The sequence below is a fragment of the Hemitrygon akajei genome, chromosome 3, assembly GCF_048418815.1.
Source record: "Hemitrygon akajei chromosome 3, sHemAka1.3, whole genome shotgun sequence".
NCBI lineage: Eukaryota > Metazoa > Chordata > Chondrichthyes > Myliobatiformes > Dasyatidae > Hemitrygon > Hemitrygon akajei.
Genome location: NC_133126.1, coordinates 192,566,393 through 192,581,519, shown reverse-complemented (window position 1 = coordinate 192,581,519; position 15,127 = coordinate 192,566,393). Strand labels below are relative to the sequence as shown.

The 15,127-nt window shown below is 42.7% G+C and overlaps 1 protein-coding gene across 6 annotated transcripts in view; it reads right to left on the bottom strand.

The window, feature by feature from the left end:
* Nucleotides 1-15,127, bottom strand: part of LOC140725765 (neprilysin-like) — a 306,429-nt gene that overhangs the window by 73,705 nt on the left and 217,597 nt on the right. For all 6 annotated transcript variants that reach the window (XM_073041648.1, XM_073041645.1, XM_073041644.1 and 3 more), the window contains exons 12-13: nucleotides 14,843-14,936; nucleotides 9,689-9,817 (exon numbers count right to left, since the gene is read on the bottom strand). In XM_073041648.1, coding sequence (XP_072897749.1) covers nucleotides 9,689-9,817; nucleotides 14,843-14,936 — 223 coding nt within the window. The remainder of the gene's footprint in view (nucleotides 1-9,688; nucleotides 9,818-14,842; nucleotides 14,937-15,127) is intronic.

The following is a 15,127-nucleotide window of genomic DNA, read 5'->3' as shown; positions in this document are numbered from 1 at the left end:
TCAGATAGACCTTTACCACACTGAATCACTAAATAAAATGGAAAATTCATAGTAATATTCAGGGAACATTGGAAAGTCAAGAATTTGAAATATATTGGGGAATTAATAGATATCAAATCCAACAGTCCAGAAAATCTGCATGTTTGCATTACCGATGTTCTGAGCATGTCAAATTGTGGACTTCTGCAGTATAATGTAATTGTAACTAGTTTATGGCTTGCTTTGAATCCTATTTTGAAAGTGGTCACAGAGTAGTGTGTACATATGTGCAGTTGCTTGATTTGAAATGGCTGCTCCAATACAGAAATACTCTGCAGTTAGCTCTGCTTCATAAGACCATAAGAGATAGGAGCAGAATTATGCCATTCAGCCCCTTGAGTCAGTACCGGAATGTAATCATGGCTAGTCTATTTTCCTTCTCAACCTCATTCTTCTGCATTTTCCGCAAAACCCTTCACACCCTGACTAATCAAGAACCGATCACCTTGGTGGCAGAGTGGAGATAACGTCTCTGTCAAAGGAGGGGTAAGGCACTCTTTTCCTTCACTAGCCTGCAGGTCACCTTTGGGCTAGGTGTAGCAACTTCTTAGCCCCTCGATCAGGGTCACCTGAAGCCATAAGAGCAGTTGGTGGATGGCCATACGAGTGCATATCACAAATCCTGGTTATGCAACCACTGACAGCAGGCAGATAATCTCTGAAGAGTATTGATAATGTCTGGTGTTACCCATCTTGCAAAGACACTACCCAGAAGAAGGCAATAGCAAACCACTTCTGTAGGAAAAATTGCCAAGTCCAACGATGGTCATGAAAAGACCATGACCACATCATACAACACAGCACACAATGAACGACCAATCTTCACCTAAAATACACACAATGACCTGGCCTCCACATACACAGCTACCTTGGTAGGAATAGTTAAAATCAAAGCAAAGAAACTGGCAGGCTGAGGTGACAGTAATTTCCTTTTGATTAGAGTTGTCACTTTACATAATGGACTCCCTGAAAGCCTGGGAATAATGGTTTCAAAACTGACCATCGTCTAGACAAAGAGATTCTGTAGAAGGTGGAAATCCAGAGCAACACACACAAAATGCTGGAGGAATTTAGCAGGTCAGGCAGCTCAATGGAAATGCAAAAACTATCGACGTTTCAGGTTGAGTTATTTCATCAGGAAGAATCTCCTTGTTGCTGTCGTCGAACAGAATGTACAGAAACCTTAGGTCCCACATCACCAGGTTCAGCAACTTATTGTGCTGCAATCGTCGGGCTCCTGAACCAATGTAGATAACTTCACCCACCTCAACAATGACTATGGACTCACTTTCAAGGACTCTACAACTCATGTTCTCAGTATTATTTATTTGCTTTTTTTTGTATTGCGCAGTTTGGCTTCCTTTGCACATTGCTTTGTCTGTTTTTGTTTGTAGCTTTCAATTGACTCAATTATGTTTCTGTGTTGTACTGTGAATGACCACAAGAAAATGCTCCTCTGGGTTGTATATGGTGATATTTAAGTATGTTGATAATAAATCTGCTTTGAACTTTCAAAACATGATTGGATGTGATCTTAAGAGGGAAATGCCTGCGAGGCTGTGGGTTAAGAGCCAGACTGTATCTGTTAGTTTAATTGTTCAGAGCAAGACATTAAATGCAGAACAGAAGTACTGCCCCCCTGTGCTTGTAACATTCCCTGCTGGGACTGACAATGTTGGTTAAAATTTCTCACATTTTTGCCCTGGGGAAATTCAAAGTGCAGCAGCTGAACAGTCAAGTGGAAAAGAGCAAGGAACTAAATATTTGGTCAACACTTCTTCCTTGGGAATCTCTGGAGAATGCACCACCCTGTCCAGTTTTCCTGCAGAAGCTGATGTATCTGACCAGACAGGGAAAATGTCACCACTGGAATACATCGTAAAATCACAGCGGTGGATAGAGCGGCACTTGATAAATTGGAGACACCAACAAATATTCAGGCAAAGACAAATACAATCTGGGAAAAAAGGAAATCATTCCTTGTTTGGTGCCTAACGGAGGAAAGAAAGATTATCCTTATTTATCACATGTACAGTGAAACAGTCAATGAAATGTGTCATTTGTGTCAACAGATAATACAGACCAAGGATATGCCAGGAACACCTCACAAGTGTTGCCATACTTCCAGTGCCAGCACAGCACAGCACGCCCTAACCTGCATGTTTTTGGATTATGGGAGGAAACCGGAGTAGCCAGGGGAAAACCGTATGGCCCATAAGACATCAGAGCAGAATTTGGCCATTCAGCCCATTGAGTCTGCTCTGCCATTCCATCATGGCTGATTTAGTATCTCTCTCAACCCCATTCGCCTGCCATCTCCCCATAGACTTTAATGTCCTTACTAATCAAGAAACTGTCAACTTCACTTTACATATATCCAAAGATGTGGCCTCCACATATGTCTGTCCTAATTCTGCTCCTATGCCTTAAGGTTTTATGAAACTCTTTAAACAGCCTGCTGCTGTGAAGGAACTATATAACTTAGAATAGAAAGTCACATGTACTGAGGTATAATAAAAATCTTTACATGCTATCAATTCAGATCATTTCATTATAACATCCGTTCATTTGTTATGTGCTGCGTTGGACTACGTGGGTGATCATGGCCATGACCATGATTGTTCTTGGCAAATTTTTCGACAGAAGTGGTTTGCCATTGCCTTCTACTGAGCAGTGTCTTTACAAGATGGGTGACCCCAGCCATTATCAACACCCATCAGAGATTGTCTGCCTGGTGTCAGTGGTCGCATAACCAGTACTCATGCTATACACCAGCTGCTCATACAACCATGCATCACCTGTTCCCATGGCTTCATGTGACCTTGATCAGAGGGGTCTAGGCAGGTGCTACACCTTGCCCAAGGGTGTCCTGCAACAGTAGGGGGAAGGAGCACCTTGCATTTTGTTTGGTAGAGACATATTTCCATCCTGCCATCCAATTATGGTAACTGAAAAGATAAGCAATAATAGAATGTAGAATAACACACATACAGAGAAAATGGCTGGCACATTAATATAGTGGTTAGCATTACACTTTACAGTACAGGCAATCTCGGCTCAATTCCCACCGCTGCCTGGAAGGAGTTTGTACGTTCTCCCGTTTGGGTTTTCTCTGGGTGCTCTAGTTTCCTCCCACAGTCCAAAGGCATTCTGGTTAATTAGTCATTGTAAATTTAAAAACAGAAAATTAGAAAACCTACAGCAAAATACAGGCCCTTCGACCCACAATGCTGTGCTGAACATGTACTTACTTAGAAATTACCTAAGGTTACCCATAGCCCTGTATTTTTCTAAGCTCCTTTATCTACCCATGAGTCTCTTAAAAGACCCTATCGTATCCGCCTCCACCACTGCCACTGGCAGCCCATTCCATGCACTCACCACTCTCTGCGTAAAAAAACTTACCCTCGTATCTCCTAGGTACCTACTTCCAAGCACCTTACAACTGTGCCTCTTATGTTAGCCATTTCAGCCCAGGGAAAAAGCCTCTATCTACATGATTAATGCCTCTCATCATCTTATACACCTCCATCAGGCCAACTCTTATCCTCCGCTGCTCCAAGGAGAAATGGCTGAGTTCACTCAACCTGGTCTCATAAGACATGCTCCCAATCCAGGCAACATTCTTGTAAATCTCCACTGCATCCATTCTATACATTCCACATCCTTCCTGTAGTGAGGTGACCAGAACTGAGCACAGTACTCCAAGTGGGGTCTGACCAGGATCCTATATGGCTGTAACGGTTGATGAAGGCCAATGCACTGTAGGCCTTCTTAACCACACAGTCAACCTGCGCAGCAACATTGAGTGCTCTATGGACTCAGAGCTTAAGATCGTTCTGATCCTCCACACTGCCAAGAGTTTTACCATTAATACTATATTCTGCCATCATATTTGACCTACCAAAATGAACCAGCTCACACTTATCTGGTTTGAACTCCATCTGCCACTTCTCAGCCCAGTTTTGCATCCTATCGATGTCCTGCTGTAACCTCGGACAGTGCTCCACACTATCCACAACACCTCCAACCTTTGTGTCATCAGCAAATTTTGTAACCCATCCCTCCACTTCCTCATCCAGGTCATGTATAAAAATCACAAAGAGAAGGGGTCCCAGAACAGATCCCTGAGGCACACCACTGGTCATCGACCTCCATGCAGAATATGACCCGTCTACAACCACTCTTTGCCTTCTGTGAGCAAGCCAATTCTTGATCCACAAAGGAAGGTCCTCTTGGATCCCATGCCTCCTTATTTTCTCAATAAGCCTGGCATGGTGTACCTTATCAAATGCCTTGCTGAAATCCATATACACTACATCTACTGCTCTGCCCTCATCAAGGTGTTTAGGTACATCCCCAAAATATTCAATCAGGCTCGTAAAGCACAACCTGCCTTCTCATGACCCCTTCTAGCTCTCCTAATTTCATTCTTAAGCTCCTTCCTGCTAGTCTTATAATCTTCTATACTCTATTATAACCCAGTTTTTTGAACATTTTGTAAGCTTTTCTTTTCTTCTTGACCAAATTTCCAACAGCCTTTGTACACCACGGTTCCTGTACCCTCCCATCCTTTCCCTGTCTCAATGGAATGTACTTTTCCAGAATGCCACGCAGATATCCCACGAATATTTGCCACATTTCTGCCGTACATTTCCCTGAGAACATCTGTTCCCAATTTAGGCTTCCAAGTTCCTGCCTGATAGTTTCATATTTCCCCTTACTCCAATTAAATGCTTTCCAAACTTATCTGTACCTATGCCTCTGCAATGCTACGGTAACTGAGATAGAATTATGATCACAATCTCCAAACTGCTCTCCCACTGAGAGATCTGGAACCTGAGCAGGTTCATTTCCCAATACCACATCAAATACAGCCTCTCCTCTTGTATGCTTATCTACATATTGTGTCAGGAAGCCTTCCTGAACACACCCAACAAACTCCACCCCATCTAAACTTCTCATTCTAGGGAGATGCCAATCAATATTTGGGAAATAAAATTTCCCACCATGACAACCCTGTGATTATTACACCTTTCCATAATCGATCTCCCTATCTGCTCATCTATGTCTCTGTTACTATTGGGTTGTCTATAAAAAACACCCAGTAGAGTTATTGACCTCTTCTTGTTTCTAACTTCCACCCACAGAGACACAGTAGACAATCCCTCCATGATTTCTTCCTTTTCTGAAGCTGTGACTCTATCTCTGATCAGCAGTGCCACGCCCCCACCTCTTTTGGATCCCTTCCTGTCCTTTCTGAAACATCTATAACCTGGCACTCAAAGTACTGCTAAGGAAACAGAGAGTCTGCAGAGAGACTTAGATAGATTGGGTGAATGGGCAAAGAAGTGGCAAATGAACTACAATGTTGGAATGTGTACGGTCATGTACTTTGGTAGAAGAAATAAACAGGCAGACTATTATTTAAGTGGGGAGTGAATTCAAAGTTCTGAGATGCAAGGGGACTTGGGAGTCCTCATGCAGGATACCCTTGAGGTTAACCCCCAAGTTGAGTCGGTGGTGAAGAAGGCGAATGCAATGTTGGCATTCATTTCTAGAGGAATAGAGTATAGGAGCAGGGGTGTGATGTTGAGGCTCTATAAGGCACTGGTAAGACCTCACTTGGAATACTGTGTGCAGTTTTGGGCTCCTTATTTACAAAAGGATGTGCTGACATTGGAGAGGGTTCAGAGAAGATTCACTAGAATGATTCTGGGAATGAGAGGGTTACCATACGAGGAACGTTGACCGCTCTTGCACTGTACTCTTTGGAGTTTAGAAGAATGAGGGGGGACCTCATAGGAACATTTTGAATGTTGAAAGGCATGGACAGAGTGGATGTGGCAAAGTTGTTTCCCATGGTGGGGGAGTCTAGTACGAGAGGACATGACTTGAGGATCGCAGGGTGCCCATTCAGAACAGAGATGCGAAAAAAATTTTTTAGCCAGAGGGTGGTGAATCTATGGAATTTGTTGCCACGGGCGGCAGTGGAGGCCAAGTCACTGGGTGTATTTAAGGCAGAGATTGATAGGTATTTGAGTAGTCAGAGCATCAAAGATTATGGTGAGAAGGCGGGGGAATGGGACTAAAGGGGAGATTGGATCAGCTCATGATGAAATGGCGGAGCAGACTCGATGGGCTGAATGGCCGACTTCTGCTCCTTTGTCTTATGGTCTTATGGTAACCATTCCTGCCCCTAAACCATCCAAGTCTCTGTAATGACCACAACATCATGGCTCCAAGAACTGATTCACACTCTAAGCTCATCTGCTTTGTTCATGAATGATGCTTCTTGCGTTAAAATAGACACATCCCAAACCATCGGTCTGAGCATATCCCTTCTCCATCACCTGCCTATCCTCCCTATAACACTGTCTCCAAGCTTTCTCTATTTGTGAGCCAACAGCCGCTCTTCTGTCTCTTCAGTTCGGTTTCCAACCCCCAGCAATTCTATTTTAAACTCTTCCCAATAGCCTTAGCAAACCTCCCTGCCAAGATGTTGGTCCCCCTTGGATTCAAGTGCAACCCGTCCTTTTTGTCCAGGTCACTCCTGCCCCAAAAGAGGTCCCAATGATCCAGAAAGCTGCATTTCTACCCCCTGCTCCAATCCCTCAGCCACGCATTTATCCTCCACCTCATTCTATTTCTATAGACACTGTTGGGTGGCATAGGTAGCAATCCCAAGATTACTACCTTTGTGGTCCTGCTTCTCAAATTTCTTCCTAACTCTCTGTAGTCTGCTTTCAGGACCTCATCCCTTTTCCTACTTATGTCATTGGTACCAATATGTACCATGACCTCTGACTGTTCACCTCCCACCTCAGGATATCATGGACACGATCAGAAACATCTTGGACCCTGGCATCTGGGAGGCAAACTGCCATCCACATTTCTTTCCTGTGTCCACAGAATTGCCTGTCTGACCCCCTGTTACTGATGCCCTCTTCTGTTCTCTACCCTTCTGAACCACAGGGCCAGACTCTGTGCCAGAGGCGCAGCCATTGTTGCTTCCCCCAGGTAGGCCCCCCCCCCCCAACAGGACTCAAACAGTACTTATTGTTAAGGGGGACAGCCACAGGGGTACTCTCGAGTATCTGCCTGTTGCCCTTCCCTCTCCTGACTGTTACCCACTTATCTGTCTCTCGAGGCCCCGGTGTGACTACATGCCTATAGTTCCTCTCTGTCATCTCTTCACTCTCCCTGACCAGACGAAGGTCATCGAGCTGCAGCTCTGGTTCCCCAACCCGGTCACTAAGGAGCTGCAGCTCAACGCACCTGGTGCAGATGTGGCCTTCCTGTGATTAGTCTCAGGTTAAATCAGGATTTGCCGAAGGGCCTATTCTGTACTGTAAATAAACAAACAAATGAATAAATAAATATGCAGTGCATATAAACAATAAAGTGCAAGGCAAGGTAGACTGTGAGGTCTAGAATCGATTTCATTACACTAGGGGATCATTTAATAGTCTGATAATAGTGGGATGTCCTTGAGCATGTTGGCTTCAGACTTTCAGACTTTTGGATATTCTTCTTGATTGGATGAGGAGAATAGAAGAGAGAATGGTTGACATCAGTGAGTCTTTGATGTTTTTCTGGCTACTTTACCAAGACAGTGAAAAGTGCAGACAGACTCCATCCATAACTCTGCAGTTTCTTGCAGTCACGTGCAGAGCAGTTGCCATATCAATCCATTATGCATCCAAACTGAATGCTTTCTATTGTGCTTCAATTAAACACACACATAGGGGAACTTATTTATTTATTGAGATACAGCATGGAATAGGCACTTCAGCCCTTTAAGCTACACCCTGATTTAACTTTAGCTGAATCATGGGACAATTTACAATGACCAATTAACCTACTAACCACAGTCTTGGACTGCAGGAGGAAACCAGAGCACCTGGAGGAAACCCACACGGTTACAGGGAGAACATTCTAAATCCTTACAGGCAGCAGCGGGAATCGAACCCCAGGTCACTGATACTGTATTGTAAAGCATTGGACATCTTGTTTAGCAGGGCTCCCATGGGCCAAAGGGCCTGATTCCATGCTGTAGGACTCTGTGACTCTATCTACACAAACACATACAGAGCTAATCATAAAAGTTATGTAAGTTTTTGTTTTTGTTGGAGCATAATGAATTTCATTAGAAAGCAAAACTATGCAAAACTGAAAATTGAAAATGAAGCAGAGAAATACTCGGGCAGCATCCAGGGAGAGGAGTACAGAATTAATACATCAGGTCAATCTCCTTTCAGCACTATGGGGTCCGTGGTTGAATTTTATTGAGCTGGCTCAGAGTCTGTGGCTGAAAACCAAACTGTGTGGAATAGGTTTTCTGACCAACTCCATCTGTTGGACGGGCTCGATGGGGGATCCTGGGGCGAGGTGGGGGGGGGGTTGATTAGGTTGGCTGTTTTACTGAGGCAGCAAGGAATGTAGACAAGTTTAACCATCCATGACAGAATGACACAAATTATGTTGATTATGCTGTCAGATTTAAAACAACCATCATTTCATATAAGGTTACAATCAAAAAGTAGAATTAATTTGGGATGGGGGAAGCACCAACAGATAAAACTCAGGATATTTCATTCAAATAGGCAACAACAAGGATGGAAATTAAACTGATGGACATTAAATTTTGTACATCAATTGACATCAAGAAATAGTCTCTTTTCATGCTCCATTGCCCTGTACAAAGGTTCCGTTTCTGATAACAATAGAGTTGTACTTTGATTAACTGCGAAGGTTGCTATAAAGATCCCATCAATTATTCATTCGCAGATTAATGAACATGAACTAATCATTGATATGTTTTGTTGATTTTCAAACATACCCACTACTTTCAGTTAGTTTTCAAAATACATTTTTGCCAGAAAGACTGTTTGATTTCCTCAATTCACACAGACTGCCATGAGGAATTTTTGTAAAGTTGCTTTTACTACCTTAGTATTTTTACTAAAGGTCCTTAACTAATTTTATAACTTTGAGAACAGAGCCAGCTTGGGCTACATATACTCAGTGGCCACTTTATTAGATACAACAGAACTGGGAAGAAACGTGATATGTGATTTGACCACTGTTTCGCTTAGCTGTTTACATGTGTATGGTCCTTCCAAGAGGACCATAACCTTGTTGTAGGGTTTGGAGGCTTGCGTACCTCAATGGCCTGAGATACGTTGGCTGGAGTCACGGCTTTATGCTTTGGCTCTTGGTAGGATCAAACGGTAGAAGCCAGAGTAAGAGTGGTCCACTAGTCCTCCAGGTTCTGGGGTTCAGCTCAGGGCCACCAAATTTGTTCAGAAAACAGCAATGAAGAACCCTTCTACATCTGAGTGTGATGGTATTCCTGAGTCTCCACCTGGGACTTGCGTGTCTGGTAGTAGTGAAAACCAAGCTACTGACACGATGAATGAAGCCCTGAACAACACCAGAGATGGAAGACCTTCATTGTCGCCCTAAATGCCAGCAGTGTAACACGCCACAGAATGTATATGGTTGACTGACAATAGACCTGAATTATATTCCATGTTCTGTGTTCGCAGTGATCCACACATTCCTTGAATGAATAAGATGTACAAAAGTCTGTCACATTTGAAGTGTTTTGCGTATCTAGAAATGTTCAGAATGTAGATAGACATACCATTTGCTTACTTTCTCCAGCAAAAGCTTCTTCCACATAGAGTCGTCCAGCTACCTTATCCATGTTGTTATTGACATACTCTGCACACTGTCTCCATTCTGCCATCTCTGACGTTACACCATAGAGAGTCTAGGCAGAACAAAATAATCAATGGAATTTTTCATATGAAATCACCTTCATACCCTCCACCATCAGATTTCTGAATTGTCTATGAGCCCATGAATATTACCCTGTTTTTCATCTTTTGCAATATTTATTTTTGTAACTTTTTATGTACCTATTGAATGGCAAAAGGCTGTCTGTGTCTGTGATAATAAACCCAATTTTGATTCTTAATCTCAACCATGGCCATCAGCTTGCAGGGACTCTAACTATTAAAGATTACATCAAAATGCATCAAAGTTCAATGTAAATGTATTATTAAAATACAGATATGTCAGCATATACAACCCTGAGGTTCATTTTCTTACGGGCATATTTAATAGATCCATAGAATAATAACCATTACAGAATCAAGGAAAGATTGCACAAACTTAGGTGTTCAACCAGTGTGCAAAAGATAAAAAGCGGTGGAAATACAAAAAGAAAGAAATAATTATAATAATACATAAATTAGCAATACATATTGAGAACATGAGATGAAAGGCTTTTGAAAGTGAGTCCATAAGTTGTGGAAACGTTTCAATGATGAGGCAAGTGAACGATTTCATTGTCTTGCGTCAATGTCGAACACAGTCCGAGGAAGTGCTGCCATGCTGCCAGTGCGAAGGTCTCATGCCCAGAACATAAATAGCACGGGAACAGGTTATAAACTTTAAGAGGCAAATTTTGAAATTATGTTTTTCTAAGAGTAATCATTTCAGCATAACATCCATTTTTAACACATTGGTGTGAAATTTGATTGCAAATGTCCTGTAAAAATTAGATTTTAAAAATTTCTGTCCGTTAATTATCTAAAAATATTTTATGCCTTAGGTCCTGGTTATGTTTAATCTTACTTTAGATGAAATGATACCGAGAGTTTCTTAACTTCAGATTTATCCAATTCTGAACTAATTGGAATTCATTAAAATTCTGAAGAAGTCCCGATGAAGGGTCTTGGCCTGAAATGTCAACTATCAATTCATTTCCATAGATGCTGCCTGACCTGCTGTGTTTCTCCAGCATTTTCTGTGTGTTACTTTGGGTATCCAACACCTGCAGACTTTCTTGCGTTTATCATTGAAACTTGTTGGATTTTGCCATGTCAACAGTCACGGTGCAGTTACTTTTGATTACCACTAGGTGGTACTCGAAGCATGTGGATAGACAGGATGAGCTGGGACTGTTTTCTTTCAAAATGGGTGGTTGACAGGACACTTGATTGAGTCACAAGAGATTCTGCAGATGCTGGATAACTTGCGCCAGCACACACAAACTGTTGGGGGAACTCAGCAAGTCAGGCAGCATCTAAGGGAAATGAACAGTTAACGTTTCCGGCCGAGACAAGACAAATAATGAGGGAACTATCTGCTTTATAGAGTTGGATCTTAACTCAATGGGCAGAGGTTTAAAGTGATTTAGAAGGATCTGGAGGGTAGGAGATTGAAGGTTTTCCTCTGGTCAGTGATAAGGGTCTGGGACTTATTTTCTGGGAAGAGGATTGAGGCAGAAACTCCCAATCAATTAAACTGTGCATGAGGAGATTGGAGCTGAGGGGCCCGGTTTAGTTTGTTAGCCCTTTGTCGATGGCCCCAATGGACAAAATGGCTTCCTTCCACATACACAGCTCTATGACACTATGTCAGTGTAGGTTATGTTTTGGATAATCTTGTACCACCCCTGCCATTCCCAAACACATCACTGGGTGTGATTATCTTCATTCGTTGTTGCAGCGTGAACTGCCAAAAGAATCCGTGGAGAGGGAATCTTTCTGGGAAAATCAACCAGCACAATCAAAGATGCCGGCAGTAGTGTGGGAGGGAGCAAAGGCAAGCTGGAGTCCGTGCTGGCCCCTCCTGTAAGTGCTGCCTTCCAGTGTTCACTCTGCAGAAGAGAAGCCGGATCGCGTCCGTCTGAGTCTGAACAAACGTGTGATGAAGACCTGCTGCATGTAGTTCTTGCAGAAGTAGGGCTCCAGGACAAAATCAGGGACTTGGGCTGTACGTTTATTTATGCCTGCTTGTCTTTTTGCTGTCATAGTATATGTGCTATGTGCTGTGTGTGACTGTGTTTTGCAACTTGGTCCCAGAAGAACGCTGTTCCATTTGGCTGTATGGTTGCATGACAATTAAACTTGAACTTTTTCCATTCTCCCCTCTCTCATCAGGCAGAAGACACACAAACTTGAAAACACATACCACCAGGCTCAAGGACAACTTCTACCCCCCTATTATAGGCTCACAAATGAACCACGGATGTTAAAAACAAAATCTTGATCTTATAATCACCTATCAGCACTGCACCTCAAATGTGCTTGTTTTGAAATGATCTGTATGGATAGCTTTGGACACCATGAAAATTTCTCCAGATGTACCGTGAAGAACATACCAACTGGCTGCATCACCATCTGGTACGGGGAGGGAGGTGGGGGGCTACTACACTGGATCAAAGTAAGCTGCAGAGAACTGTAAACTAAGTCAGTTTGATCATGGGAACTAGCCTCCATAGTATCCAGAACATCTTCAAGGAGCTGTGCCTCAAAAAGGCGCCTCCATCATTAAGGCCCCTCGTCATCCAGGACATGCCCGCTTCCATTTGCTACCCTCAGGAAGGAGGTACAGAAGTATGAAGGCACACAATCAGTGACTCAAGGACAAATTCTTCCCTTCTGCCATCAGTTTACTGAATGGACACTGAAACCATGAACACTACCTCTCTGTTTTTTTAATTTCTATTTTTGCACTATTTATTTAATTTAATTATTTTGTATACATATGTATGCTTACTTTTATTCACAGCTTTTTTTCTCTATTATTATGAACTGCTGCAAAGACAATAAATTTCAGGACATATGCCAGTGATATTAAACCTGCTTGGGATTCTGATCTGCAGCAAGGTACAGTGAAAAATGTCATCTTGCGTGCCATCGTTCATTCCACTCATTTCATCGTATCGTGACACCGAGGTAGTACAAGGGAAAAACAATAACTGAATGCAGAACAAAGTGTTAGTTACAGGGAAAATGCAATGCAGATAGACAATATGGTGCAATTCATGACAAGGAAGATTCTAAGGTCAAGAGTCCATCTTAATACATAATGGATCTGTTCAATGGACTCATAACAGTAGGGTAGAGCTGAACGTGAGCCTTATGGTATGCTCTTTCCATTTTAGTATCTTCTGCCTGATGGGACGGGGAGAAGAGAGAATGGCCAGTGTGAACAAGGTCTTTTATTATGTTGGCTGCTTTCCCAAAGCAGTGAGGTGTAGGTAGACGAGCAACACACACACAAAATGCTGGAGGAACTCAACAGGCCAAGCATCATCTATGGAAAAGGTTTGGGCTGAGATCCTTCATCATGAGCTGTAAGTAGAGATAGTGTTATTACCCTACAACCATCAGGCTCCTGGACTGATGTGGATAACTTCATTCACCTCAAATCTGAATTGATTCCACAACCTACAGACTCACTTTGAAGGACTCTACAACTCATGTTCCCACTATATATATATATATATATATATATATATAGTGTTCTATATTTGTTTTTTTAATTAGAAATACAGCAAAGAACTAACCCTTTTGGCCCAATAATCTGCACTGACCAGCAACCCACCTATTTAACTCCAGCCTAATCGCAGTCTGGTTTAAGATGGTACTACTGAACATGGGCAACAGGTTACTGGTGGTTCATAAAGCAAGAAATACAACTATGTACTTTATTAATTACACTTTTTCTGTAAAAAATTATGGTTAATGGTTACCGCAAATATTGAACAGGCAAGCGAAGGCGAGGCTAACTCAAGGGTCGAGGCATATGCGTACAATGCAAAGTCGGATGAGGTCGAGACTGAATAGGGGCATGCAGAGCGGAGGAGTTTCGGAGTCCATCCACCAAAACTGAGAGTAAGGTCTGATCGAACTAAGCGTCGGGCCAGTTTGGAAAGGTCATGTATGGGCCAGGACGTGGCAGTAGGTCCAGGCCCAGAGCATGGAGATCGTCAGGTCCTGGGTCTTGGAACGAGGATGGACCTGATGTGTGGAGGATTTAAATGCCAGGCTAGGTGGACTGAAAAGGCAGGGTGTTGGAGGACCAGAGACAAGGTTCAGGCCAGTTCTGCTCACTGCTCCACCACATTTACTCGCTCTTGGCAGCTCTAATGCTGAGGCAGTGAGGCTGGAGACCTGCAGGGGCTGCTCCTGCCTTTGTGCTCTACGGACTCACTTTTGTCCTGGACACTGTTGCTTTTATTGTTCGCATGATTTGTGTTTTTTCGCCCTACGCATTGGATGTCTGTTGGTCTTTTTTAATGGGTTCTTTATGGTTTCTTGTTTTGTGGCTGCCTGTAAGCAGACAAATCTCAACGTTGTATAATTTATACATAGTTTGGTAATAAATGTACTTCGAACTTTGACAATCATAATGACCAATAACCTACTAACTGGTACATCTTTGGACTGTGTGTGGAAACCATACATATCACAGAGCGGAAGCACAAATTCCTTACAGACAGCAGTGGAATTGTACTCTGAACTCCGACTCCCTGAGATATAACAGTGTTCCACTAGATAGATAGATAGATACTTTATTCATCCCCATGGGGAAATTCAACTTTTTTCCAATGTCCCATACACTTGTTGTAGCAAAACTAATTACATACAATACTTAACTCAGTAAAGAATATGATATGCATCTAAATCACTATCTCAAAAAGCATTAATAATAGCTTTTAAAAAGTTCTTAAGTCCTGGCGGTAGAATTGTAAAGCCTAAAGGCATTGGGGAGTATTGACCTCTTCATCCTGTCTGAGGAGCATTGCATCGATAGTAACCTGTCGCTGAAACTGCTTCTCTGTCTCTGGATGGTGCTATGTAGAGGATGTTCAGAGTTATCCATAATTGACCGTAGCCTATTCAGCGCCCTTCGCTCAGCTACTGATGTTAAACTCTCCAGTACTTTGCACTACCATGGCACACCTAAGGATAAGCATCCAAGCATGAAGCACTCTTACCTTGTGGAAAGCCTTTTGTGTGTCTCTGTAGGCACTGCTCAGACTCCCCACGAAGGTCATTGCTTGAGACCACATGATGTAGTTTTGAATCTCCCTGCAGGTCACATGAACCAGAAATGTTAGTCTTTCTCTCACTGCTTTACTTTTGCTCCCTCGTTTTTGATTCATTTTTGGAGAGAGGTTCATTGCCACTGCAGCCATTCAAATCCTCACTCCTCTGGCTCTCCACTCTACACAACCTTCAATTACAAGTGGCAGCAATCTGACCTCAGCGGCCAACTTATT